The sequence below is a fragment of the Oreochromis niloticus genome, linkage group LG23, assembly GCF_001858045.2.
Source record: "Oreochromis niloticus isolate F11D_XX linkage group LG23, O_niloticus_UMD_NMBU, whole genome shotgun sequence".
In the NCBI taxonomy this organism is placed as follows: Eukaryota; Metazoa; Chordata; class Actinopteri; order Cichliformes; family Cichlidae; genus Oreochromis; species Oreochromis niloticus.
In genome coordinates this window covers 37353818-37381250 of record NC_031986.2, presented here as the reverse complement: position 1 = coordinate 37381250, position 27433 = coordinate 37353818, and the positions used below count along the sequence as shown (strand labels likewise).

The 27433-nt window shown below is 39.6% G+C and overlaps 1 protein-coding gene across 1 annotated transcript in view; it reads left to right on the top strand.

Annotated features, from left to right (window-relative positions):
- scfd2 (sec1 family domain containing 2) overlaps positions 1-27433 on the top strand; it is a 105436-nt gene that overhangs the window by 65855 nt on the left and 12148 nt on the right. The window contains exon 6 of the mRNA XM_003439765.5: positions 20712-20857. Within this exon, the coding sequence (XP_003439813.1) occupies positions 20712-20857 (146 nt within the window). The remainder of the gene's footprint in view (positions 1-20711; positions 20858-27433) is intronic.

Here is a 27433-nt window from a genome sequence, read left to right as displayed (position 1 = left end):
AGTTCAAAGGCCTATCATTCCAAAATCAACATGCCAGCTATCCTTGGAAATCCTCACGCCCATGTAAACAGTTTTAAGTGGCAGAAACTTCCTATGAGAGAAGTCTGAAAACTATACGTTTTCACAAGTTTCACATTTTTTGTTTTTTTAGGTCCCATGTTAAACTTCTGATCCCTCTGTAGCCTCCACCTTCTTCATCACCACGGGCTTACACAGAGACTAAACCTATCCCTCCTACCGTGTGCTACTGTTCCTACAGTTAGAGAAGTATCAGAAACTTCTTCATAGAATAGTTGTCTGTGGGGAGAAAACAACTACTTCCTCTGTCATGCTACAGTGCTCTTGTAGAACTGAGACTTAAAGATGAAGAGTACCTCAGTCTCTTTGTTCTCTACAGCTCCAGTTTGTGAGCAAAGCCCAGTGCAGCACCTCATCAGTCTCCCATGTTGAGAAAAATCCTGTGAGTCACCTAGATAATCATATGACTAAGTCACACTAAAGTAAAGCAAGCAGCTCACCGGAAAAAAAATCCCTTGCAATGTTACTCTGAGTGCGTACTGCAGTATTGTCTGTTTTGGCTTTGCAGTGGAAATTTTCAGAGAGAAGAAAAAAAAAAATCCAGATTAATCAATCAGTCTGTGTGCGCGTGTGTGATGTGTGCTACTCCTCCACATGTGGCTTCAATCTCTGCTCTCTATCCCGTCCCACCCCCCTTTACCCTTCACAGAAACTTGTGACCACCGAAGACGTCTTTGTGGTTCAAAACAAGTCATTTCATATTGAAATTTACATCAGATTTGTCCTCACTTTTTTTTTTCTTTCATTATGACTCGGAATATGTCACAGCAAAAAATCCAGTTTTGCGCAGCCGTCGTCCATACAAACAGGTATAGTACGACCGTTGTGGTGTGTAGACTGATGAACCAGTAAACAGACCCTGCATCTCAGATATCAGTGAGTTTATTGCTCTGCGTTTAGATCGGTCAGTTCCGAGTTGTTTATTTGGCTTCCAGGTATGAAGCCAGTGAAACCCGCAACACTCTCTCACAATCGCATGTGTATCCCCTCAGTCTGACCATGCAGTAATGGCTTTGTAGAATCAATAAACAGTCATGCAAGAACTTGTTCGCACAAATACACAAGTCTGTGTCCAGCGCATATAGAAACTAATCTCTCTTTTCTGCTTTCCCACAGACAAAAACACATTTTCTCCCTTCTTTGCCCCTACTGCTCACTTTTTCCGGCACTTGTTTTAACATACACACATATAGAAATATTCTGCATTCCCATACTTTGTCCCTGGGCGCACTTGGCTTTTAAAGGTCAGACAGATCTGCTGTCCGACCCTCCATCCCCTCATCTGCAGTATGTAATTCAGACCAGCAGCACCCAGTGACCACCATGGGGTAGAGGCTACACAACCACCCGACCAAACTGTCACCCACTCATCAAACAAGCACACAAACATACACAGCCGCCACCACAAGCCTTCGCTCCCCCCGCCTCCTTCCTGCTCCATCCCTGCAGCCATTATCAAAGGATCTGAACAACGTCAGCGTTATCTATCGGGACCCATGGGACCAGCCGAGCGCATTGCACACTTATCATGCAGCACGCACACACTCACTCTCGGTCTCTTTCTTCCAGCACACTCTAACATGCTTGCATGCACACACGCACACACAAACACACGCTACAGAGTGAAGATCAAAGGTTAAACATCACTTTTCATCAGCTGCGCCACCCTCTCCTCTATCTGTCCTCCTCCTGTCTAATGGTTGTGTGTTTGTGTGTGAAGCTGTGTGTACATGAGTACGAGCAGACGTTTGTCTGCGGTTGTGGGAGCATTTCTGTCCTCACCAGGCGACATTTTGGAGAGGCTTTTTTTCCTTGCACACAGTAAATAAACAGTCCTGTCCTCCTCCATTGTTTTCCTCTATCTTTCTCCATCTCCTGGATGTTTTTTCCCCCCATGAAACTACGGTTTTCTGTTTGCATTAAACAATTTATTGAAGACTTAGTGTTTCTTTTGTAGTTGTAAAATTGGCTATTAATTTGATGTATGCTCCAATAAAGTCTGTAACAGAGCCTTTCTATGATTTGATAAGTATGTGAGATTTTAAAGTGCATGCTTAGGAGTTTGCAAGTGAACTGAAAATCCTGCTCTCGACTCTTTCAGTGTTAAAAATAAAAAAGTCAGAGAGAGAGTGGGGTACTTCAGAGTCTTAACCCCCCTGTGTGAACCCCAGTCCTGGCTAAAGCAGGAAGCGTGCACTTATTCTCGAGGTGTACGTTTACAGAACCTCTTTCTCTGCACCCTCAAATTTTTGTGAAAATGGGTCAGGGGCTCAAAGCGGCTGCAAAGTACTGTAACATTCAAGACATGAGGTCTTCAAGTTTTATTCAAGTCTTTTCTCTTTTTTTGGAAAACAACATGTCTTAACACTATCCACAGTAAACCTTGAAAACTCCTCCTCCTTCCTAAATAAGTGCTCGAGTATGAGTTTGGCAAGTGGATATTTTTGTGTGTTGTTTTTCTAAGCTTTTCTTGTGGCAATAATTTTTAACTTCATAATTATCTCTGGTATTCAGAAATATTCTTCTGAGAGTGTGTTTCAACATCAACACTTGAGGCAGTGTGTGTGTAAAGTAAATAGAAATAAATTATGCAGTGTCTGGGAACACGTTCAGACTATGAAACCTGGTATGTTAACAGTTTCCTCCTAGCACTGTATGAATTTGTCCAAAGTGGTTTGCAATTATTATTAAAACCAATTTCTTTCTTATTTTTGTCATTACAGTTCTTTATTTAGCTGAAGAAAGTAGACCTGTGTGTGTGTAATCTCCCTTTAATACTTCATATGTAAATCACATTGCGTTCTAGCCGTTATCACGGTTGTTTCTCGTTGCATCTGGCTGAATTTCATGGGGAAGTCAAGCAGCCTCGGAAGAGCAGATGATATTCTGCCATGAATTACGGCACCCTTGCTCCATAGTTCATTAATGATAACCCCATCAGTGAGGTTGGCCACAAGCCGTCCCTCTCCTCCAGCTCTTCATTAGCACGGTGTTGTGGGTTTGAGCTTCAGAGCAGCCAGGCTGCACTCTGGGCAATCCAGGCTGCCATGCATATTATCACATTATTATGCTTCCTAGTGTGTGGGATTGAACATTTGCCATAAGGCTTCTAAGCACTTTTACCCGCTGATCCGCCACACACTTGTAGAGTTTTTGATGTCTTTGCGACCTACATGTAAATGTAGATTATTTTTAAATCAGCAGCATGAATATCTTTGACTCTGCTGTGTTTTATGTAAAGTATAATCCTTGTGGTGGATTTCTGCTGTTCATCAAAACATTTGTAGTAGCAGACGTAATCAAATAAATACGTTCTCCAGCAAATAAGACGCTTCAGGGTTAAATTTATACTTTAAGATTAAAGATGGTTTCATAACCTCTATAAGCTTTTAACATCTGGTGAGCTAATAGATTATTTCTTTTAGGATTTTCGACTCCACATTAATAGGCCCTTATGAGTTGTGCTTATATAACTGCCTCCAGTGCCACGACAAAGTTAGACAAAAGTTATATATAGAAGTTAATAATTGTGTTTTCCCTCATTTGCTGCTCCTGGAGGGTGCTACATGTCCTACTCTCCTGTGGATGGCTGCTAATTTTCTCTGCTAGAACTGATGCAGTGTACTTTTCTGTACCATAACAACAGCTCCTCTGGCTCAACCATATGTCGAATTTTTAGATTTTTGCAGAAAGGATTTAATGACGTCTCCTGATAATTCGTGTGTTAAACAGAACTGGGTCGGATTGGCGGTTTATTTGGCCATTTCCAAATGCAGAGTCACTTGGCACACTCATTTTGGAAAATTTGCTTGCTGCAACTGACATCTTAGTTTAGCTTAGCAAAAACACTGGAACAAACCAGTTACACTGCTTCTTTCAAGGTTTACAAAACCCACCTACCAGCATGTTTAAGGCTTACCAACTAGCACATTATATTTCTTTAATTTATTCTTACAAAAACAAAGTGGTTTAAGTGGGATTCTGTATAAAGGGCTATTTTTTGGAGGGAGCAATCCAGTAACTTAAGTTTCCGCTGGCCTATTAAAATGTGGCAGCTGTGCCAGCAGTTTCCACCTATTTTCTGTGTCGATGCAAAACTAAACTGCTACCTTGAATCAATACAGGAACTCTTCCATCTAATTCTCTGTTATACTGTAGTGCAAAGTAACATTAAACATCTTTTCCTCAAATTAAAATATAATATTCCTTGTCACTGCATTGCTGCTTCTTTGCATAAACTACAAATCCACAAAGTAGTATTTAGACCCAAACAAAGCTATTCATTCATAAAAATATTACCCCAAATAGCTACTAGCCGTAAAAAGTAAAGTGTGAGATTAACCATCCTTATCTTTTTTGCTTAATTTTAGCTCACTGGCACTTCAGCACTCTTCACCAGCCTCTTAGTGGGCTCTGCAGTATTGAAGAGCCCATTTTCTTAACTCAGTTGTTCTCATGGAGGCCTTATTGCAGAGGTTGTTTTATTTTTACCTAAATACTAGGTTTGGATCTGTATGGCAGCCTGGAATTGGGTTGGTTTTCTAGGAATTCATTTACCTTGTCTTATTTTCAAAGGGCTGGTTACTGCTGTTTCACCTCAGTGTCTCTCTGAAATACCAAACTGTCCATTATGATGATAGTGTATTACTACTATGTATGCTATTTGAAAGCATATCAAACCTCTATTTTAACCATCATTACCATGTTACAGGTCACAATTTCTGTGTGAGGTCCTGCACGTCCTAGATGTGGTTTGAGAAATGTACTGTAGCCATCCTGCCTGTCACGCCCAACTACTGGAGCTCCTTAAACTGTCCCTTAAGGCTGTGATTTAAAAGAAAAGTCAGGTGTGGGTGTAAATACAGCTTCATGCATTTTAGTGTGAGTGTCATCATACACACAGAGTAAACAACTAATTTAAATGCATGCTGTAATATGCACTGTTAAAACAGTTCAAATTTGAACTTTTGAATTGTATTTTTGGATGTTTTTCTACTCGTCCACATCATACACGTTAACTGTTCTTTACTCAGAGGAACCACAAAAGCAAAAACTTAATTTAATGTTTTTGTGGTTCTAGTAATATGCAATTTGCTTCAAAATACAGCGAAAAAGAACGACCAGAAAGAGCAGAGAAGGAGGGAAAGTGGTTCTGGTATTTTCGCAGGTTTGAAGACACTGCGCCCACGTCTGGGCTACAACTTCCGTGTATTATCTGAGAAGTTTGAGTCACAGAAAAAGAAGAAATGACGCTGAGCTCCCCCAGGAGAGCGAGAGAAAACAGTTCATTCGTGGCAGCAGTGAGAGTTGGAACATGTGTGTGTCTGTGCGTGTGTGTGTCTGTGCGTGTGTGCCTCTGTGTGTTGGAGTTCAGGGTTCAGTGGTGTAATAGTGCACCCTGTTGACCATGTTGAGAGCTGCAGCATTACAAGATTGTGAGAAACTGAAAAGATTAAAAACAAAGTATTGGTCTAAGATCACATTGCCCGCATGGTTTATGCAAAAATTCTTTAGAGTATCATCAGCTCTGCAGCATTTCCCAGAGTAAAATGGGCCTGGAGACATAACCTTTTTATTGAAAAAGGGAGGCCTGTCACAAAGGCCAGATATTCTTGCCAAGTGAAATATGTTAGCGCTTACACAATGTTTGCTTAAGAGCTGTTTTTTAGCCTTGGATTTCTTGGTTCAATATGTAGTAATGCAATAAAAACGTCAGACACAGCCAGAAGACAATAAGCTCTTCGGTCCAGCTTTCACTGGAGAGTCGTATCTGCCACGTTCACACGTTCACAGTGCCCCGACAGCCAGGACATTAGGACTGCATTCCTCAGCCTGCCTTTGAAGTTTGTGCTATTTACTTTTCATCTAATTAAAAAGATGTAAATTTTGCACGACTTCACTGCAGTATATATAATATATAATAGTTATATACTACAACTGAGATAAAATCCATCAACTTCAAAATGCCCTTACACTTTTGTGTGTTGCTCTCCAGTGTGTATGTGCGTCTTAATGTGTCCAACAGCGCACATGTGTTTATGCGTTCTTGTCCACCAGTGCAGCTTGTAACTCTAGCCCAGCATGTTGCACAGAGGAACACCACAGATGTTCAGATGTTTCTCCTTGGAAAACAAACAGAGAGGCCATTTTCTCCCTGGACAGAGTGACTGTCAAAATAAGAGCCCCCCCCCCTTGGATCTCCCCTGAAACAGAGACTCTCTTATTCATAGGTTCCTTACTCGCTCTGTCCTGCATGTGGATGTGTTAGTTTTAGGTAAAAGTTTCTTTTACATTTGAATTTTATAAATATTTGTTTGCACATGCTTCTGGACTGTACATTTTTCTTGTGGCACACAGGGGAGAAGCTTTGAAGGTGAAGATGGTTCAGACTGAGAGAGATTTAAAATCCAGGGAGGGGGACTAGAGAAGTCATGGTGGGAGAGCAGGGCGCCCTCTCCTCCTTCTGTCTTCCTCTTTCTGCTCCATATTTGATTGATGTCTCGCTCCCTACAGTGTATGGCAAGGCTCCACCGGGGCCTTACAGGGCCCCAGGTGAGGACCTTGGGGAGACAGAAATGGAAGGAAAAAAAATAGAAAAAACATGAGACGGTGGGCTAGCTGTTTTCTTTTTTGCATGTCATAGGCCAGCCATTTGTCTTTCAGCTTTATAAAAATGATATCATGGGGGTTTTTTTGTTGTTTTTACCTGACATATGCATCAGTCTCACACTGATGATGATGATGAGACACAAAATGAGAGCATATACTGTTACTGAAAAGACACGGGGTTTGTGACGGTGCCAATAGTAGAAGATTGGTGTGATAAAGTCAGAGCAGAGGGGAAAGAAGAAAACAAGCTGTGCGAGCTGTGAAATTGAAGAGGATCAAAGTGTCAGCGAGTCGTAAATAAATCCTGGTCCCTCCCTGTGGGTAGATGGACAGGCTGTTGCATTGCACTGATTCCGTGAGCATCAGGAAACACACTCTAATCTTTATGACTGCATGTGCAAACTCTTAACGCCATCAGTACTTTAAGAGACGGCAACGATGCTGAGGTTGCTCATCAAGACTGAGGAGGTGGTCCATTGAACCCTTATTGGCCGGCACGCTTTCCCTGAACTCTCTGTGTTTGTGTTTGATGCAATGTTGGAGACTCGCAGTGCTATGAGCTTGTTTCCTCTGAGCCACATGTGCTCTGCGGTGCTGAGCAGACTCAGAGCACAGCAGTAATGAGAAGTCCAGGTGCAGATTTTACCCTTGGGGAGGAAGTCCTTGTTTACTCATAACTAACCTTGTTTCTGACCCACCCACCCCCTTTTTTTAAGGCATTCTGACCCCACGGACATTCTGCTATAGTAGCCAAACTGGTCCACAACATGTTAATGATACTCAACCGGTGGACTTTGATATTATATACTCAGATATCCTAAAACAAAATTTGACTTGTTACAAACCAAAACCACAGCTACATTCCAGTCACAGGCTAACACTGAAACACAAAGTGATGACATCAGCGCAGGTGTCTCAGCAGCACTTTTTTTTTTTTTTTAAAGATTGCATAACATCTCTATAAATCAGAGGTTAACACGGATTTAAATCCCACTAGTGTAGATACAGTGTTATACACTGTTATGCACTTTTATCTCTAAATGTCATCATGTACTGGCTACAATAAAATGTCCATGACTGTTCAAAGTTAAAATCATGCCGCTTTTATAGACCTGACTTTATTTGCTTTATTCCCTTAAGTGTAACCTGACAACACCAGTAAACGTTGTTATTATTAACAGAACTTCATCTGAAACTTGTGACAGTTGAAATAAAATTTGTAGTAAGAAGAAAACAGCACTACCTGCCTCTCAGACAAGTTTTTCTAATTAATCTTTGTCTAATGATAATGTATAAAATGTGAAAATAACATGGCAGTGTTTGGTAGTAGATGTTTTCTTATTACCCGACTCTGTACCACCTCCTATTTTAATGAAGCGTTGCAGTGAATTTGGCAATAAGGTCAACTGGTTCAATGCTAGAATTGTCCTTGACTGCAGCAGGCAGCTACTTTCTGGGAGAAAATTTAAAAAACATTAACAGGGAGGAGATATTCTACCAAATATTCCCTCTAACATGTTTTTAAGTAGACCAAAAACATTAAAAAAAATAGTGAATATCAGACAAACATTCAAGTCAGGCCAGTTGGTCAAAGATTTTACGCCAAATTAATGGTAATATTGCTCCCTGACTGCAGGATGTGTAAATGAGCAAATGTTTGCTAAGTAAAAAAAAAGAATTGAGGTTTATGAAAACTTGATTTTCCACAATGTTAATTAAGCAGAACTTGTTTTCCAAAACATCTTTACCCTTATTTTAGAGTGTGCCCGTATGATTAATGGCCATGACATCTAAACTACAGTTTCATGACTTACACTCATTTAAGAGCTGCACATCAGACAGCGGTTATGTTTGTTTTGACTAAAAACAGGCTTTCTGTTCTTGGAAAAATATGTTTACAACCCTCATAGGAATACCCTTTGACTTTATAAATGTTTTGCCTATTACAAATGAAGTGTCATAAAGTTTTATACTGTTTAGACTACTGAAGCAACTTCAGCCCTGCAGCCTTATAGACACAATGCATTCAGCTTTTTTTTTTTTCTTTTGGCTTCAAAACAAGATGCATGTAATTTATTCTCTGCATCGCTGCTGTCGTCCTCTAGGGGACAGACTAAACCAACTTTTGCTCACAGCATGCCTTAGTTTAAGTTGGGCCTCACTGCCCTCACTGCTGCCTGTGGAAGAGGGAGCTGTTGTGTCATGGTGTGTCTGTGTTTCTTGTTTTCTTAAACAAGTTGTGTAATCTCACTGCCCATTCTACAGTCAGAGTCTTTGTCAGCAGTTTGGAGGAGTTCACAAGTTGCCAGCTTTTGCTGAGAGATTAGAAAAGGAAACACTGTGAGCACTTTTACTGTGGAATGGCCTTATGTCTGCAGCCGCTGATGATCGGCCTCTAGAATGATCTGGAATTGAGGAGTGATGAAAACTGCACCTTACCATCTAGGACACACACACAGGCACACACATTCACACTTCTGCTGACGTGTGCACGGTGCTTATCCAAGTACGTGCACACAACCACAACATATTTTAATACATTTTTTTTTTTTTAAAAACCTCTCTGTCCTGGTTTGGCACATGCACACACTCAGTCATCACAGTGCTAATGACATTCTTTCACACATGCACCTATGATTGCACAGCAGGTTCAGTTGGGTTCAGTATGTGACCTACTGGAGGAGATGTTTTTCCTAAGTCTCATTGCGCTGTGACTTTGTGACTATAATGTTACAAATTCCAAATGTGCACATTTTACAGTCAAAACTAGATTTAGCAGTGTCAAATAAATATTTTATAATTAGGAATTTTTTTATAATGAGGCGTTAAGTGTTTTTTTTCCTGTGTTACATAACGCTTTAATGGCCAGCCAGCTGCATGATGTAGTATCTTTGGCTCCTGTAATCAAATCCCTCGTGTTCACTGTTAATTAAAGTTCAGTTGTTTCAAATGGCAAGAGAAGCCATTCTCATGCGCACATGCATGCTTGCATATGCACAGGTACCCCACATACTTACACGCTTTAGTGCACACAAATGCACAAAAGAACGAGACCCTGAGCCTTTATGAGATATACTGTGCCTATTCATTGCAAGGAGCCTTTTAAGCATTTCTGAAGGGCTTCTTATGTCAACTTCCCACTTACCCGCAGAAACTCAGATCCTGCAAACTGGCCAGATAAGCAAGCACCTATTGACACACTTTATGAACTCAGACACCCAAAGTGAGAGTGAATACAGTTTTCATAGCGTTCCGTAAGTAACTTTGCTCCCAGTGTGTTTGCAAGTGCCTGCTCTTTAACTACACAGCATTGTATCCCTTACACTTTGAAGTGCATTACTGGTTGCAATTTACAAGTATGGTGCATGTTCCATGTATACTTGTAAAAATTTTAGTTAAAACCATTCCTGAAATTTTCTAAAGGAGTAATGGAGGTAAAGTTTATGAAACTTGAAATTAATGGGCTAAATTCAGAAAGAATATGATATGAGCTTTTAAAGGTATTCTATTCCTTACTTTTAATCTTGCATAACTAAAAATAAACTCTCATATTTCAGCTTTCGGACATGTTTTATATCCTAATTTTCAATGCCAGTGCTCTCCTAGCATTGTCACACACAGGAAGCTGATTCCATGAAGGCAAAGCTAATGGCACATTGAAAATTAGATTAAATTAAAAGGTATACCAGGTAATAAAAGGTATACCAGGTGTCTTTTATCCTGTTTTCCTTCTCTCACCCCAACCGGTCGCAGCAGATGGCCGCCCCTCCCTGAGCCTGGTTCTGCCGGAGGTTTCTTCCTGTTAAAAGGGAGTTTTTCCTTCCCACTGTCGCCAAAGTGCTTGCTTATAGGGGGTCATATGATTGTTGGGTTTTTCTCTGTATGTATTATTGTAGGGTCTACCTTACAATATAAAGCGCCTTGAGGCGACTGTTGTTGTGATTTGGCACTATACAAATAAAATTGAATTGAACTGGTATTATTGCTCCAGTCTGATTGCGATTGATTGATTGATTGACTGATTGAGATTTAATAATAAAACTTGTTCTTTACGTTTTGCTGCACTTTATAAAATAAAGACATGGAGCTCAGGGCTTTTACATTTTTCCTGCTGTAACATTTAACACATTTGACTTGCCCTGTTTGGACTGGATTACGATAAATGTAGTTTCGACAAAAATGACTGCATAATACATATTTGATCCGATTACAAAACTCATGAAATATTCAACAACTACTCAGCAGACTTGTGTACGTGTAATAATTCTTTCCGAGAAGAATATTTTGCATGTGCTTAAGTACCGCTCAGATGCAGTTATGTAACTACTGAGAAATTCATGAGACAGGAGAGCTAACATGCTGCATATGCATTCAGTCATACAGCCACAGTTAAGCTGATGTGGATATGGGGAGTTTGTTCAACATCCTCACCATAACACTTTATACAACACACACTGCTTTCCCCTGCTCCCCCTTGTCCCTCTATATTAAAGAGAGGACTCGGGTTGCATTGCGTGCAGAGTTGTAATTTTGACTTTGTCTGGAATTGGTGTAATTTCTGTGTACCTCTCCTCCAGATTTCTAAGATTTCTACCCCAAAACCGTGAAACACTATAACCGCTGTGATCATAACACACTCCGCCATTCAAACACACTTGCAAACACACAGCACTGTAATTACAAAGGATCAAAGACAAATTTAGCATGCCTGACATCTCAGCTAATAGCACATGACGGCACGCTAAAGCACAACTCATAAGGAGCAATATCAAAGAGACGTTTCAACACGGAAGTTTTTATGTCTTATTTAACACTGCAGTCATGAGTCAGCTGATGTCTGGCACAATCAAAGAGTTTTAAATAAAAAAGGAAAACATTTGAGTACTGACTTTAATATGAATAGACGTAATGTGCCATTCACAAAGTATGGTAAAGCTGTGGTCTTTGTGCAGCTTTGTTCACACAGTGAAAGTGTGCATGTGTGTTTGCGCGCCTACCCAACTGATCTGCTTTTAAAGACCTCAAGTTAGATGGGCAAATTAGGGCCTGCCATTCTCTGCATTAGCAGATTGGTATATTACCTTATGATTTAAACTGGTGTCCTCACATTCAGCTCAGAGATAGCATTAGACACATGTACCCTTATCCTTGTTAGTCATTTATTATACTCATGCATACAGGCAGAAACTCCCTGTAGTGGTGACAGGGTGTTTTCTCCATCAGAGGGTGAGTCCTGCGTGCTCACTGTTTGATCACACCTGTTAGCAAACGGCATAACATCTGAGGGTTGCCACGCCACTGCATCCCACATTCCTGTCATCTAACATAGCCACCAAGCCGACATGAAAGTGCTCTGTGTTATTAATGCAGATCCTTCTGCTCTCCACAGTTATGCTGTCTGCGGGCTACTTAACCATGATAGTTTTCTCCATAAGTGGCAGAGTGGAGACCACACCTTCCTCAGCGTGTAATTAATCACATTAGCTGTCTTGCTGTATCTCTTGCAGCAGAGGTGTGCGTCCTTTTTTAACTTTAGAGAATGCCAACAAGAGGAAATAAATATAGAAACTTAGATCCACACTAAGCGTTGTGCTTTGCAAGGTCTTATAACAGTGAGGGAGGTGGGAGTTAAAAGTGAGTGCTTGATGGCCCAAGGGTTATATGTGTGTGTGTGTGTGTGTGTGTGTGTGTGTGTGTGTGGGGAGCATTGTTCTGTACTTCCTAAAGAGTCAGTGAAGCAGCTCAGATTAACAGGTCTTGTGTTTTTTCTCAAGTGGGCCACTCTGAGAAGGATTAAATTCTCACAGTGGAATTCACACAAGTATATGCCCAACTTTTTCCAACTTGGGTGCTGACACAGCAGTCCAGCGCTCAGCTTAAATTAGTTTATCACTGATTAAAGCTGGACGTCCTATTTTGTTTTTTTTATGTCCTTCTAGATCGGCCATGTTTGCACATCATTCAGGTATTTAAAAGTGCATAGTGAAGAAAAAGCTAAACTGTTAAGAAAAAGACTGCATGTAATTGGTGAATAAAGCCTCCATAACACCCCCCTATTGGTTTGTAGGCTACCATTTCTCAGGCAACTCCGAAGCCGAGTGACCTTGACCAGAGATCAAGTTTTCTGAAAATCTTGTGAACGTAGTAACTCGGGAAAGATGTAACTTCGGATTTTCAAATTCATATCACAGGTGCATTAACTAAAAATTGTGGTCGGGTTCGACTCTCAGTCTGATCTCAAGGTCAAGGCCAAAGGTGAACTTTTCAGAAGATCACCTGGGAATTTCAAATTGGTGCATCTACTAGCAGAGTGAAGGGTAGAGCTGGCAGCCGCCGGTATTTTTTTACATTTTGTTTGTGTTAAAAAAAAAAGTTTCAATGAATTAAAATTTAATAGGTTGATAAACTCAATAAATTACAAATATTCACATGAAATTGTTTAAAACGTTTGTCTGTGTGGGAACAACTCCCATTAAGAAACACTGCAGTTACCCTCCCTTAATGTCCTTCCACTGGTGTTGGTCTTTAGTCAGTGGTGCTGTGGCCAAACTTTGGTTGGCCTCCAGGGGAAATGGAGAAATAGCTTTTGGAAAATTAATTTATAAATGTTTGAAATTCTTCTTAACCGTGTATGTAATTTGCTGTTTTTATCAGATTTTATGAGCATGCACATGCTTGCATCATCTTCAACTTCCTCATAACTTTGATTTGCTGTTCATTTGCATAAAAGTCCATTATGATTTTTCTATATTTATTATTGTGTTAGGGGGGCATGCTTTAGCATATGAAAGTACACAAATCCCTGTATATCAAAAGATCCACCTCAGTGATCAAAGATTTTATGGTTCATTTTAACCTGTAAATCTATCTGAGGTTAAACTTGACAGAGCTGCATACAGTGTTTGTTTTTCATTTTCCATAACGTTGTTTGGCGTCAGGAAACATCATCATGTAAGGTAAAAGAGGCACGACAAGCATGTAGCTCAGAAAGCCCACTACTTCCGTCTCTCCTTTTTCATCCCGGCGTTCAGTAGGAAAGATTTTCTTCCTCAGCATTCCACACGGGATTACCACGTCTGATATAAACTCTTTTTAGAAATTTGTGCTCGGCAGTATGAATCCTTCTCCCTCTCGCTTAAAAATCACGTACTCTCATTCTTTTCTCAGACCAAAATAGAATTTTTGATCACGTTTCAAAATAAGCCGTGATATTTATAAGTAGTCGGGTTGTCTACATTCCACTGATAAGTACAGAGTGATTAGTTTGATTGTGGGGTCAGCCATAGACAGTGAGCTGTTGCAGTGCAGTTTCAGTGTTTTGAGGGTTGTTGAGGAAACAGACTGTGTTTTTCTAATTTAATGTTCCCTGTGTTCTTTAGCAGAGAGTGTATTTCTTGTGAGATGAATAGTGTGGCAATGGTAATGAACACAAATGCTTCCACATTTTTTACTTCCTCTTCTTTGATGATTTCTTTTTGTTGTTTACATGCACGGTGCATTCAGTCTTTGTTTGTGCAGCTGCTCTGTTATATGCTCGGGAGAATATTTTTCTTGAACCGCAGTCGTAACTGTACATTTGGAATTTTTCATGATGTGGAGAAAACACACAGAAAGGCCTCGGTAATTAATGCACTGATCCTTGTAACAATTATTTCCTGTATAAGCAAAGCCTGATATGTCCGATATGCTTGCACTAGGCGACATGTTTCTTTGTTAGCATGAGAATTGGCACTCTCCTGTATTTTGACTCAATCCTGCATACACTATCTTGTTGCCATAATAACTCACTAGAGGGTAAATCATGGCTGAAAATAGTCCCCAGCAAATACACCTCCTGTTTCAGTAATGGGTGATCTTAAATACAGATTGCAATCCACATCGATGCTACACCCCAAATATTCATCTGTATATATAGACAATTACTTAGCGATAAAAAGGCATGTTTGTACAGAATACATGATGTATGAATGTGAAAAGTGGCTTAGTTTGTGCTTATTTGGCAAAAACTTCTTTTCTTTTTTATTTTATTAAATTAAATGTTTATTTTTCTTTTTATGAGATTATGTAATCATAGTCTCTACTAAATACAGTTGTGGTCAGAGGTTTATATGCACTTATCATGGACATGAATTATCAGGGTACTTTTAGCCTTTTAATGATTTCTTTTAAATGTTCTTTTTCCAGGACTGTACAGCATACATCTTTAATCTGTAACTGGGTTCACAAATTTGAAATTATATGATCATTTCAAACTCGTGCACCCAATTCTTGTTGTTTAAAGCCATTAAAGATGTACAATGTACTGTACAGCCATGATGAGTTCATGTAAATGTGTGATCTTAACTGTATAATACACAGATGTCACCACTCGCCCTCTTTATTTTTGATAGGGGAGTTTTTAATTATCAGCTAACTCTTGCTAATGTTGTTAGCCCAAGATGAATCTGTAAATAAAAACACATCAAACAACAACAGCCCTTTGTGTCATCATGCAATAATAGACAACTTTAATAAAATTTAAACGACTGAGTTATCCAATAAAATCAATTCCCTGTACAGTTATAATGACAAAGAGATTCGCCATTGAGGCCAAAACATTTTTTTTTTTTTCATAACAGGTTGCAAACATGTTTCTTTGTGCACTAAAGTTGGGCTTTGAAACAGGAATCTGAAGGGACTCAAGTACCCACTGAAGAAACTTCAGTCGTTGGCTCTTTGCCTGTTTCTTTTGTTTTCAGCCTCTGAGGTTGTCGCTTGAAGTTTTTCATGGACTTTCTTAACAATAATAAAAGTATAAAGTGATAAAGAGAAGACCTGTCTTTTCTTTATGTACAATCCCACACAGCTGCGGTATAAAAGCTTGTCATGTGAATCATCCAGGCTTGTTATGTGAATCAATGCAATGCGTTACGCATTCAAAAAAGTAGCTTGACCTACTTTTATGAGAACTCATCAAATCCCATCTTTTCAACCTGATAGTAGTTTTACTTCAAGAATGAATATTTTAATGTTAATTCTTCAGCATCATCTTCCAGCTCTACTCATTACCTAACATTCTTATGTGCTGGTCTGGTTGGTTCTTTCACCTTATGAGTGTCACAGGTTATGTTCGCACCTCTCTTAGTAATTTATTGCTCACCTCCGGCTCTGTTAGATCAAATTAAGGAAACACTCAGTCAGCTGTTTCCTGCCTGGACTCTTTACCTAATCTCTTTGTCTCTAAGCAGTGTAGTGTAGCGATGAGTCAGACTTGAATAATATTTTCTTATCTACTAAACAAGTTGGTGTCTGTTAAGCTGGGTTGTTTCTGGATATAAATGCATACATGGAAATGGCAGAGCTGTTCATGTGACAGCTCTCATTTATTTTCCATCATCGGTTCCCATCACATGCCTTATATTCACAAAAGCTAAAAATATATATCCACAAAAGCAAAACGCCATAATGCAGTCAGATGGCTGTTAATGTAATGCTCTCATGTTGTTCACTTAATTAAAAAAAAATAAAAGATAATTCAGCTTGCATATTTGCATGTGAGACACGTGTGCTGCCGATATGGTGGGTGGCATGACTGTGCCGCGTGAGATAAATTCAGACGCAGGTGTTCAGCCTCGCCGCCAAACTGGATGTTCCCGGATCAGCACCTGGTCCTGCTCCTGCTCGGGGTCTGCAGATCAACATCCAAAGCACAGGTTGCTCGCGGTGGGACCTGCATCCAACTCCTAGCTCTGGGCGTGCACTGTATGCTTTGGCAACAAGTCGACCAGCTCCTTCATGGCAGACACGCAAGCGCTCAAAGAGATTTACGCATCTCCCTCTACCTCACCCTCATACTGGAGTGGACTAGCACCACTAACACACCCACTATGCACAGACAGTATTTTAGTTGATTGCTTTCAGTAAATCAGTAAAATTTACTGCGTGTTTGCCTGATCCCCCTTTTCTTTTGCTTTTCACTGTAGAAATGCTCAGTGACTAACATTTGTAGTAGGGTGTTTTTTAGGACGCTTTCCCCCTCTGCGGGTGTCTGGAAAGATAAGACCCACATCTGTCTGAGGCTTCACGCTCAGCTCAATTGAATAGACCCGCTGTTTTTTTGTAGGAGTTTACCGCTCAGCCTGGGCAACGCGGGAGAGCAAATTCAGCGGACCAGACACTTTACATTCCTGAAGACAGCAAATCAAAACAAAGACACGCCTTGCTTAATTTGATATCATCTATATGGGACAGGGAAAGGAACTAACAGAGACCAAAAAACGCAAGCTAGCATGCTGAAAAAGTAAAGCTGTTCACTCTAACTGCTGAAAGTGATGTATACCTCTACATATATAGCATGCCAAATACCATAAAGCAAACTATTTCTGCAGGTCTGTTTTTAGCGTTGTGAAAATCCTCCTGAAGATATAAGAGTTTGAGGTGGCGTAGGTGCTCTTGCACTCCATCAGTTTAGCCCGCTGTGCATAAAGGGAGATTTTTACCACATGTTCTGCGAATGTTAGATTTTATCTTCAAAACTCACATGTTCCTAACACACAATGTATACATCTGGCTTTGCTTTCATTCCAGAAGTAGGTCTGTGTAAGACATGAGCTCATGGTTTGTTATGTAATGTTTAAGTAAGAGCTTTAAGAGAGTTTCCAGGATTCAATGGTAACCCTGTGGTGGTAGAAGTCATGCATGGCCCTTTGAGTCTGATTAATTAGACCAATGTTGGGTTTAGCTGAGAGCAGTAGTGCGTGTTTCAGAGAAATAGAGATATCTTGTTTTTTAGTATCTTCTGCATTCAACAATATAATTTTTGCTTTAAAGTGATGTCCACAAAGTCAAATGTACATATTATGTGGCTGTTTTTATTTTTTATATTGACAGCTGCTCATCTGAACAGTTCACACTTGGTGGGTTTATTGCTACGGACCCGAGTTGGGATGTGTGGTTCGTGTATTTTGGCTAAAATTGCTCTCAATTCCCAGGATTCTTGTGGTCTTTGGTTTCCTACAGTGATTGCTGTTTGGGCCTCCCTGTGTGTTTGTTTGGTTATCTTTGTGAGGGCATTCATTGACATTCCTGAACCTCTTACCCGTAAGGTTTATCCTTAACAAATTAATGTGTAATTTAAACCTAATTCAACCCCAAAACAGGATGTGGATAAAAAATGAAAACAGGCCAAAAAACTTCTAACATTTCCAAAGATTTAATCATTCTGATGGCCCAGAACTCAATCTAGCTCAAAAGATAGCTAGTCATGATTTTTTTTGTTTAGTTTTTTTTTATTTATTTGTTTTTATTGTTTTTTCATTTCCTGTGAAAGATGGCTAAAATCACTTACTCATCTTTTTGGATGAGTGGTTCTTGATAAAGCTGTATCCCACAATCTGTCCACTGTGCACGGTCACATGCACACACTCATTCAGTGAGTGTATCCTTAAAGCTGTCCGCTTTTGCCTGCGTGTAACGCGATTAGTGGATATCTATAAAGTGTGCCGGGAAACATGAGTGAAAGAACAAACAGATGCTACGTTAGTTTAAGAGAAAACACCCATTTCTATGGCTCATGTCTCCAAAACTGGACAACTCACACTAAAACACTCTCGATGAATAAGTGCTACTCTAGGCCAGAGGAAAAATATGTAAGCAAGATTTTGGGGTAAACCGTTCTGTTAAAGCAGCCACCATTAATATCTTTGTAATAACACTGCATCATTTGGCAATGCCTGTGTCAGAACAACGTGACAGGCTTCTGTAGTTAAGGGTCCACAAAGAATTGCCTGAAACTCCCTCATCTCTCAGCTTTATAAACCCTTCTAATTTCAGCTCAGTGTTTTGTATTCACTGTGCAACTTAACTGTTTTGATTCACTCACATGGCTCGGAACAATATTTTTGTCTGTAGCAGACATCTGTTTTCATTTGTTTCATTTCATTGTAGACTTCACGTCTAGAACCAAACAGCAGACACACACACTTATGTCCCTCAGGAGTTGGGAGATACCAAAAATGGAGTTAAAAGGGTGTAAATGTTGAAGTTTTGCCAGGTGACTTCAACATACACCAGAAGAATTGTTCTATTACTAAAAAAAAAAAACAGGTTTTACTGATGAATGAATCGATGGATGGGATTTTTTTACTGTGCAGCAGCATTGCTCTTGTGGGTCATACCTGCTAAACATCAGAATGTTTCCATTGTTATTATGAAATCATGTAAACTTTTGTCATACTTCAGGATGTAAGTGTGGTAAATATATGAAGTCAGAGGTATGCATATGCTGCCATAGACCACGAGTGTGGGCTAGAAAGCATGATAAAAACCCCGTACCTGCAGGAATGGAAGCTGCCTGTTTGTTATTTGACAGTCCATGCAGTATTAAATCTGGGGCGCTACATGAACCCAAACATACTTAAGCAGATAAAATATTTATGAAATGCACATTTGCATGCAGAAACTATGACTTGGCCCTTATTGTGGCTAAGTGTTACCGAGCTAACAGAATAACTGTAAACTAGTGTTGTTGCATTATTGTTGTTTTTAGGATGCACCGATTCATCATTCCAGTTTCTGAACTACTTATCCTATTCGGGAGTGCTAGAGGGATGCTAGAGTCTATCCTAGCTGCGAATAGGGTGAGAGGCATGGATTATGTCCCCAGTGACACAAGCCTATAACCTGGCTGGCAACCTTCTTGTGACTTCCAGCAACCGTTTAATAACTGAAATCAAAATTTTTAAAGGCTAAGCAGCTGGGATTGAGGAATACACATTTTTCCTACCAAACTCAGTTTAAACATTGCTTTCCTAACACTGTGAAACAAAGTGGGACTTATAAATACATATTATAAGTATATAAACGTAATGATTTGGCATTTATTGGTTATATAGTAGATAATAACAAAACATACCAGAACTGAGATGAACTAAATGAAAAATACAAAAATGCGTTCATCTTATTTGCAGTCATTTCAGTTGAGTTCAATTAGTCTTTACTGCACTTTGGTGTAATTTGTGGTAGCACTAGTTTGTCTTTTCTTTGGCTTTCACTGTTTGTGCAACTCCTCATTACTTCAATAATGAAGCAGATAAAACAAGAGTGAAGTGAAGTTCACGGCATTAATACGTGCTTTAATACGTGCAATAAGATCTTGTTGTAATTTCGGTTAGAATGTACTTCAGGTTTATATGATATAGTTTGTGCATTTTTATCACTGAGTGGACCAACATGTCCAAGCAGAACATGAGCCAGTTCCTGACTGGAAGGAAACTGTAGCTTAATGTTGCAGTCAAGGAAAATCAGCATATGGATGTGATGTGCGCTACGCCGCTGCGTGAAAAGCACTTTTATGTGTGAACTACTTGTACAAATGGTGGAGTCATCATTGTTCTTTTTGTTACGAGCCTCTCAGAGTCTGTAGTGCTGATTCAGTTTTCAGGTTTGTGTTCTGTAACACAGCTGACCTCCTTGTTAATTAAAGGCAGCCAAATCCCCGAGCTGTGTGCTGGGGAACTGCAGGTGCCACTCAACCTACTTTGCCAGAAGTGCTCTAAACGGACGTCTTGGGCGCCATCGTTTAGCCTTCTTCACTATCTTCTCACTCGGTTTACTTCTCTTTGATATTTTTAAGCCCCACTCTCCTTTTATCACTGCCATTTCTCTTTCTTCTTAAACGCTGTCATTTCGGGTTTATTTCACAGCAAGTCTTTGCTTCTCTAGGCACTTCTTTAGAACGAAGGGAACATTAGATTTTGATTAGGCTGCAGTGCTTTCCGCTGGAATAAAGGAGCTCTTGTCCTCTCGCTCCCTTGCGTTTACCTTGATAATTGGTTTCAGTACACACCCAGCTGAGAAAATTACCCACAAAAATGAACATGCCACATCTTATGGCCAATTGTTTTTGCAGAATCAAATGGGTTGTTTTTGCTTATTTAGCTTTCCTCTCTGGCCAGTTTTGAAGCAAAATGTAATGTGTCTACTTTTAGATGAATCTGTGGTTTTTAATGTTCTGTTAATGAGATTGTGTGCTTGTTTTTTATTAGGTTGTATAAATCCTGAGGAGCTGACCGCAGAGCGAGTTCATTCTGCAGTGGAGAAGATGTTCAAGACCCTCCGAGGTTTGAGCAGCACCAGAAACCACCTCAAGCAGCTACGCTCCATCTACACTGCCAGCGATGGAGTTCACCAGGTTGGAGGCACACAAACTTTGACTGCCAACCTCAAAACACAAACACGCCTTCTGTTACAGGGTGGTTTGCTTTACCCGTATCAAGTATGAACCACTACCACAACCTTAACATGCATGTGTTGTCCAGCACAGACAGAATATTCCGTTGAAATTGTCACAGATACAATGCAGTGAGAAAGTATTTTTTTGCATATTTGTCACACTTCAGTGTTTCACATCGTCAAGCAAATTCTAATATTTGACAAAGATATCCCAAGTAAATACAAAATGCAGTTTTTAAATGATGATTTCATTTATTCAGGGATAGAAGATATCCAAACCTACCTGGTCCGATGTGAAAATATAATAGTGCTCTAAACCTAATAATTGGTTGTGCCATCCTTGGCAGGAAGAACTGCAGTCGAGTATTTGTGTTAGTGGTAATGAGTCTTTCACTTCGCTGTTGCGAAGTTTTGGCCCATTCTTCTTTCCAGAATTGTTTTAATTAGGAGCGTTTTCCAGCAGGAACAGCGCGTTTAATCTCATGTCAAAGCATTTCAATCAGATTTAAGTCTGGACTTTGATTAAGCTTCTCCAGAATTGTCATTTTGTGGGGGGGTTTGAGCCATTCAGAGATGGGGCTGCTTGTGTGTTTTCGATCATTGTCGTGCTGCTTAATCCAAGTGCTCCTGAGCATCAGGGTATATACTAATGGCCTGACATTGTCCTCCAGGATTTTCTGGTAGAGATCAGAAATTATGGTTATATCAATTATGGCAAGTTTTCCAAGTCCCAAAGCAGCAAAGCAGCCCCGGACTATCACACAAGGACCATCATGTTTGACTTTTGGTATGATGTTCTTTTTATGAAATGCTGTTTTAGTTTCACACCAGATGTAACAGGACTCAAACCACCTCAAACCAACAGGACTCAAGTCCCACTTGTGTCTCATCAGTCCACAGAATATTTTCCCAAAAGTCTCTGGGATCATCAAGATGTTTTTTAACAAATGTGGGATAAGCCTTTGATCAGCAGTGGTTTTCTTCTTGGAACTCTCCCATGGATAGAATTTTTTTGCCCAGTCTATTTCGTATTGTTGTTACTCTGACTTTAATTGAGACAGTTGACGCCTGCAGTTCTATAGATGTTATTCTGGATTGTTTTTTGACCTCCTGGATGATCCATTAATGCACTCTTGAAGTAATTCTGGTAGGCCGGCCACTCCTGGGAAGATTCACCACTGTTCCAAGTTTTTTCCATTTGTGGATAATGGCTCTCACTGTCGCTCACTGGTTTACTTTCTAATCCTTTCCAGCCTGATAGATATCAGTGACATTGTTTCTCAACTGTTTCTGTACCTCAAGGTGTGATGTATTGCTTTTTGAGATCTTTTAGCCTACTTCAGTTTGTCAGATACTTTCCATTTAAGCAATTTTTTCTTCAAGAGACCAGGAATTAATCAGGCCCGCCTTTGGTCTGTGTGATTGAACTCAGCTTTCTAAAAATTGTGGTGAATCACACTTAATTCATGATTTAACAAGGGAGACATTTTACTTTTTCACACAAGCCCAGGTAGGTTTGGAAAGCTTTTTTTTTCCCCCTTAAAAATGAAATCATTATTTAAAAACTGGGTTTCATGTTTACTCTCATTAACTTTGTCTAATATTAAATTTTGCTTGATGATCATAAACATAAATGTGACAAATATCTTTTAGAAATCAGGAAGGTGGCAAACACTTTTTTCACTGCACTGTACATGTAACTTTTTACTTTGTGCTTTATTTAACTACTCCATGTAATTTTCACTCTTGCTGTGGTTGTAGCGCAAGCACAGATTTACCAGAGGACCGCTGACCTCTCCTGCTTTTGTTGCTCTCCCTTTTGCGTCATGCATGCAAGCATGCAGGCACAGGGGACTTCACTGCGAGAGCCTCGTCACACTCGTCTTGGAGCTTATGTAACTCCAAAGGCCCTCTCAGTGCATCTGAAAGCTTTGTCCTTTTGGTATAGACAGTGACATTCTAGAGTGGCGGCTTCGCTGCTGTTGTCCTTCATTCTGATTGGGCAGTTTGTCAGAGAATTATAGGCCAGGAGCTTTAAGGTCAGTCGATTGAAAGTAAAAGAAATATTCTTGGAACTTAAGCTTTTGCTGAAGTTTCATTTAACAATACTTTTGTGTCCTTGTCATTTAGTCTTTTTCTTGCCTATTCTCCTCCTTCTATCCACTGAGGTTTATTTCTTGAGTGATTCTCTCAAATCTTACATCAATTATTTAACCAATCATACAGCCATGATGTAGAAAACCTTGGAGATGAAGTTCGTCAGAATAGTGAGATAATATGGTTGAAATGCATTTGAATGTTGCAATCTTTTTTCCATTGTACATGCTTTTTCAAACATTTTAGCCACAATATAAAGTATATGACATTTAATATAAAGTAGTTACTATAGAAGTCATAGGAAAATGTAATTACTTTGTGAAATAACTTACTTTGGTTTCTTGACAAGAATGAGAACTCTCTTTCTCTCTGGCTTGCATGTATTCACAGAAAATCAAACCACAGCTAGCTAACTTCAAAGACTGGGATCAGTGACGTTCTAAGTCTTGCCTGTTTGCAGTCTAAACATCTTCAACCAATGAACAATGTAGACATAACAACTACAAAAAATGTAATTTGTCATTTTTACACAATGTTTCTTGTATTCACTCTTTAGTACATAGAAATTGAGAAAAGGAAAAAAAGCTCCACCATAAGTAGAAAACAGACAGCTGTGCTTCTGCAGCTCTCTTCTCTCCTCGTCTGTCCTCCCAACTAGACAAGAATTACCTTATATAAATTGTCTGTATGGACTGGGCCACCTACATGTTACTGTAGGTGGCCTGTGCAATGAAGCTCCCAGTGCTCAAATTTTGCGCTGATGTGGAATTCAGATTCGGAGGTGTGCCCCAAGACTGGAGTCTAATTCTTTCTCAGACAACTTACATATGCTGGAAGGTAACTGTTCCAGTTCAGGCTTATGTTTTTGATTAACACAGAAGTTTGAATATATTTCATGACTCAGTCTCTTTTTTCTGCATCTGAATAACACTGTAAAAATAATAATAATCATGCAATGTCTGTGAAAATGTGCCAATAGCCTCTTGACTGAGCAAGCATTTTGGATGCATGTGAGAAGCATTGTGTTAGGCCAGACCTGGCTGTCCTTGTTCCAGGACTATTATAAAATGATTTCATATGAAAGTAGAACAGGATGATATCTGCCAGCTACTGCCTGTTCTTGAGAAACATCAGAAATCCTCCAGCCTCTCTGAGGCTGCACCCCTTCCTCCAGTGAAGCCGACACCTGACGTTTTCTTATTAATATGCAGAGGTCCTCACTCCAATGTTTAAGGCCACTGAAGAGGAGTCAAGTTGTTCTGTGCTATCTACCCCTTTTCTTGTGGGTGTGTTGTGTGCGTGTGGTACCTGTAAATCCAGTGTAATGATGTTATATAACCCTCCCTTAACAAAAGAATATGTGGAGAGACATGATTGTGGCTTTGGCTTGACATGGGTCAGAATCTCTTGCTCTGACTCTGTGATGGGACTCATGGGAATCATGTGTTTTTATCCTAGTGTGAGGGAATGAGTGTTGTGTGCCATCAGCTTCAGTAATCAAGTGTTTTTGGGGTTCATCAAAGCGGTGAACAAGAGCAAATTAATTAAGTCGTGGCTTATGTGGGGTTGTTTTGGGGTTGAGCTCTGTCATTGCATGTTGTCATTTGTGTTGTGTTGTAACTAAATTTGTATGATTATAACACTAAACATAAAAATATTTCAAATTAAAATCAAAAACCGCAGCTCCTTTGTTTGCTTCAGTTAGGCTTTCTTTGTTACAACCATAATTATTCTGACCAGCAGACAGCCGCACTTACAGCCTTGAATGGTCACGTGTATTCTCGTTGTAGAGGCGCACAAAAATTGCAGATTTCCAGGCACATGTCATGGTGTGAGTAACAGTGCACTATTGAAATTCCGAGAAAAAAAAACAGTGGGCTATAAGTAATCAAGCTGTAACAGCGAGACTCTAAAAAAAAACACTGAATTCGAGTTCAACAAAGGGCTTGATTTTATTGCTTTTCTGGGAACCACTTGAAATTGGGTGGAAAATGTTCTTCGTAGCAAGCATTTGCATCATGATGAAAAGTTTTAAGACTTTCAGAGACTCGCAACGAGATGGGAGAGTTGTATAACCAACCAAAAACCATAGTAACAAGAAAATGAATCATTTGCGTCTACATTGAGCAGATTGTGACACATGGGCGAGCATACACACCTATGACTAGATAGACTGTCCTCCCTCTTGCGTGGGTTTTTGAGGCTTTCTGAGGTATTTACTCAGGTTTTTTTGTCTTATATAACATCTTTTCTCTTTCTATTATGACCAGTCATTGCATTGACATGGTAATAAGATATAATCTATTACCACCTACATGAGATGTGAAGCAATCTAAGGCATAAGTGCATCCAAAGTAAAAATGAAATTCAGAAAACGAAAATTAATGTCCAGCAGGGTCAGTGACTGGAAATGACTTTAACTTTTCCTATTGATTCTATGACCCTAAACATTAATTTCAATTGTTATTTAATATACAATTATATTAATTTTAGACGTTACATAGAAAAAAATAATAAATGAGGGTATTATTTAAGGCTGGCCTACCTTGTGATAAGTAAAGCTGCTAACATACAGTTTCTGTTTCTTGATCAGCTCTTCCCTTATAAGTGACTTCTGGTTCGGCAAGCTACTGTTTCCTGCCAGGAAACAGATCAAGCAAACTCATTGTTGCTTTGAAATTATTATTATGCAAATTTTTTCTAATTATTTTTATTCAGTATATTGATATATTAATGGGAGGAGATGGCCTCGTGGTTGTGTGTTGCCCAGGTTTGGGGAGAGCCACGTCTGAAATTGTTTTTGCCATCAATTGGCGGTTTATTCATTTAAATTTAAACAAATTACAGCATATAGAATACTGGAATCAATTTTTCTACTACCTACATCCTGCTATAGAGAGTGAATTCCTTTACATACTTAACATTTAGCATGACTCTCTAAAGGGTTTCATATTTTGACAGGAATGATCAAAAAGAAAAGAGTCCACAGGCTGATGAATTAAACACCACCATTTTTAGGCATTTAAATGATATGCATAGTACAACTTTATCATATTTTTGACTGGGTTGTTTCCCGGTAGATGCCAGACTGCTGTTTTCCATGCTCCATTTGTGTTTTTCATTTTATCACCTGTTGTTTTGGAACATTAATTAGTTCATCTACCTCAAAGCCAATAAAACCCATGGGGAAACCTGATACTCACATTTGACGGGGGTGTGTATGTGCCCTCACATGTTTGTGTATGCAAGGGAATATTTAAGCACTGACATTATCATATGACTAATTCTAATATTGTTTTTAACATGTGGGTGGTGGTTTAATGGTATTGGTTTTAGGTTTTTCAAATTCAGATGATAATGGAGAGTGCGTGACTACGGGTTGGATTTGTTGTTTATGCCTGTTTATGCCTTGATGTTGCGTATGCGCATGCACGATCATGTTTGAGCCAGAGGTGAATCATTACTGTGTTTACTCCAAGGTTGGTTTGTGCAGAGTGACCCAAGCCGCACAGTCATTTTGGTGGAGGTGTATGTTAGTTTATATCATTTGGACAGCAGGATTTCCCCAAGCCTGATCTGGATTCTCCTGCAGGTAGTTGAGGAGTGGGAGGCTCTGAGGTGTCTGTTAAGAATGATGCATATTGAGAGGATGTCTGTGGGCAGAAACACCTGGACGCATTAACATTTAGACAGTATTGCATGTGTAGGTGTGTGTTTTTAGTGCTTGTTTCTTTGCAAGATCTAAATCGGGGGTGGGCAAGTAATTTTTCCAAGGGTCCACATGAGAAACTGGAACTGTTCAGCTCAATATTATTTTTTTTATCTAGGGAAATTTAATTTTCTACCAATGATCTAAAGGATAATCCGCTCCTTCCCACCAAATATAACCTGATGTAAAATAGAGAGTTTCAGTTCTGGAACATGTTCACAATGTTTATTTAGACACTTATGCTATTCACAGTACTCAAATAAGGCTTTGCCAAGTCTTATCTGGGTCTTTATTGTTCTCTGAGAGAGCAAGCCTCGGAAAAAAAAAATCTGCCTTGAATTCTTGATCCGCTAGCTTTGAGGGCTATAAATGGTTCATTTTGTCCTGGGTCACTGGGCAGAAAAAGTCCTCTGTTAGAGGTTTTTTTTTTTTTTTTTTCCTCCATGGATCACTGTAAATACTCGAAGACATTTATGAAGCTTTAGTTGAGGTTGTGCAATTCAGCTCCTCCAAGGACACACACTTTATTGAAACACCTTCTTTTCTCTGTGAAGTGGGACAAAACATAAACTGCTGTTATTATAAAAGCAAGGCTGCTGAAACTTTGGAAAAGTGGGCCAGGTGTCTACTCTGAAGAAGCAAGTTACATCACACACTAAGCTGTCTAAGGCGAAAGGGGTGATTGATGTGTTCACCAAATTTCACAGTGACCCATTCACAACCATTTGC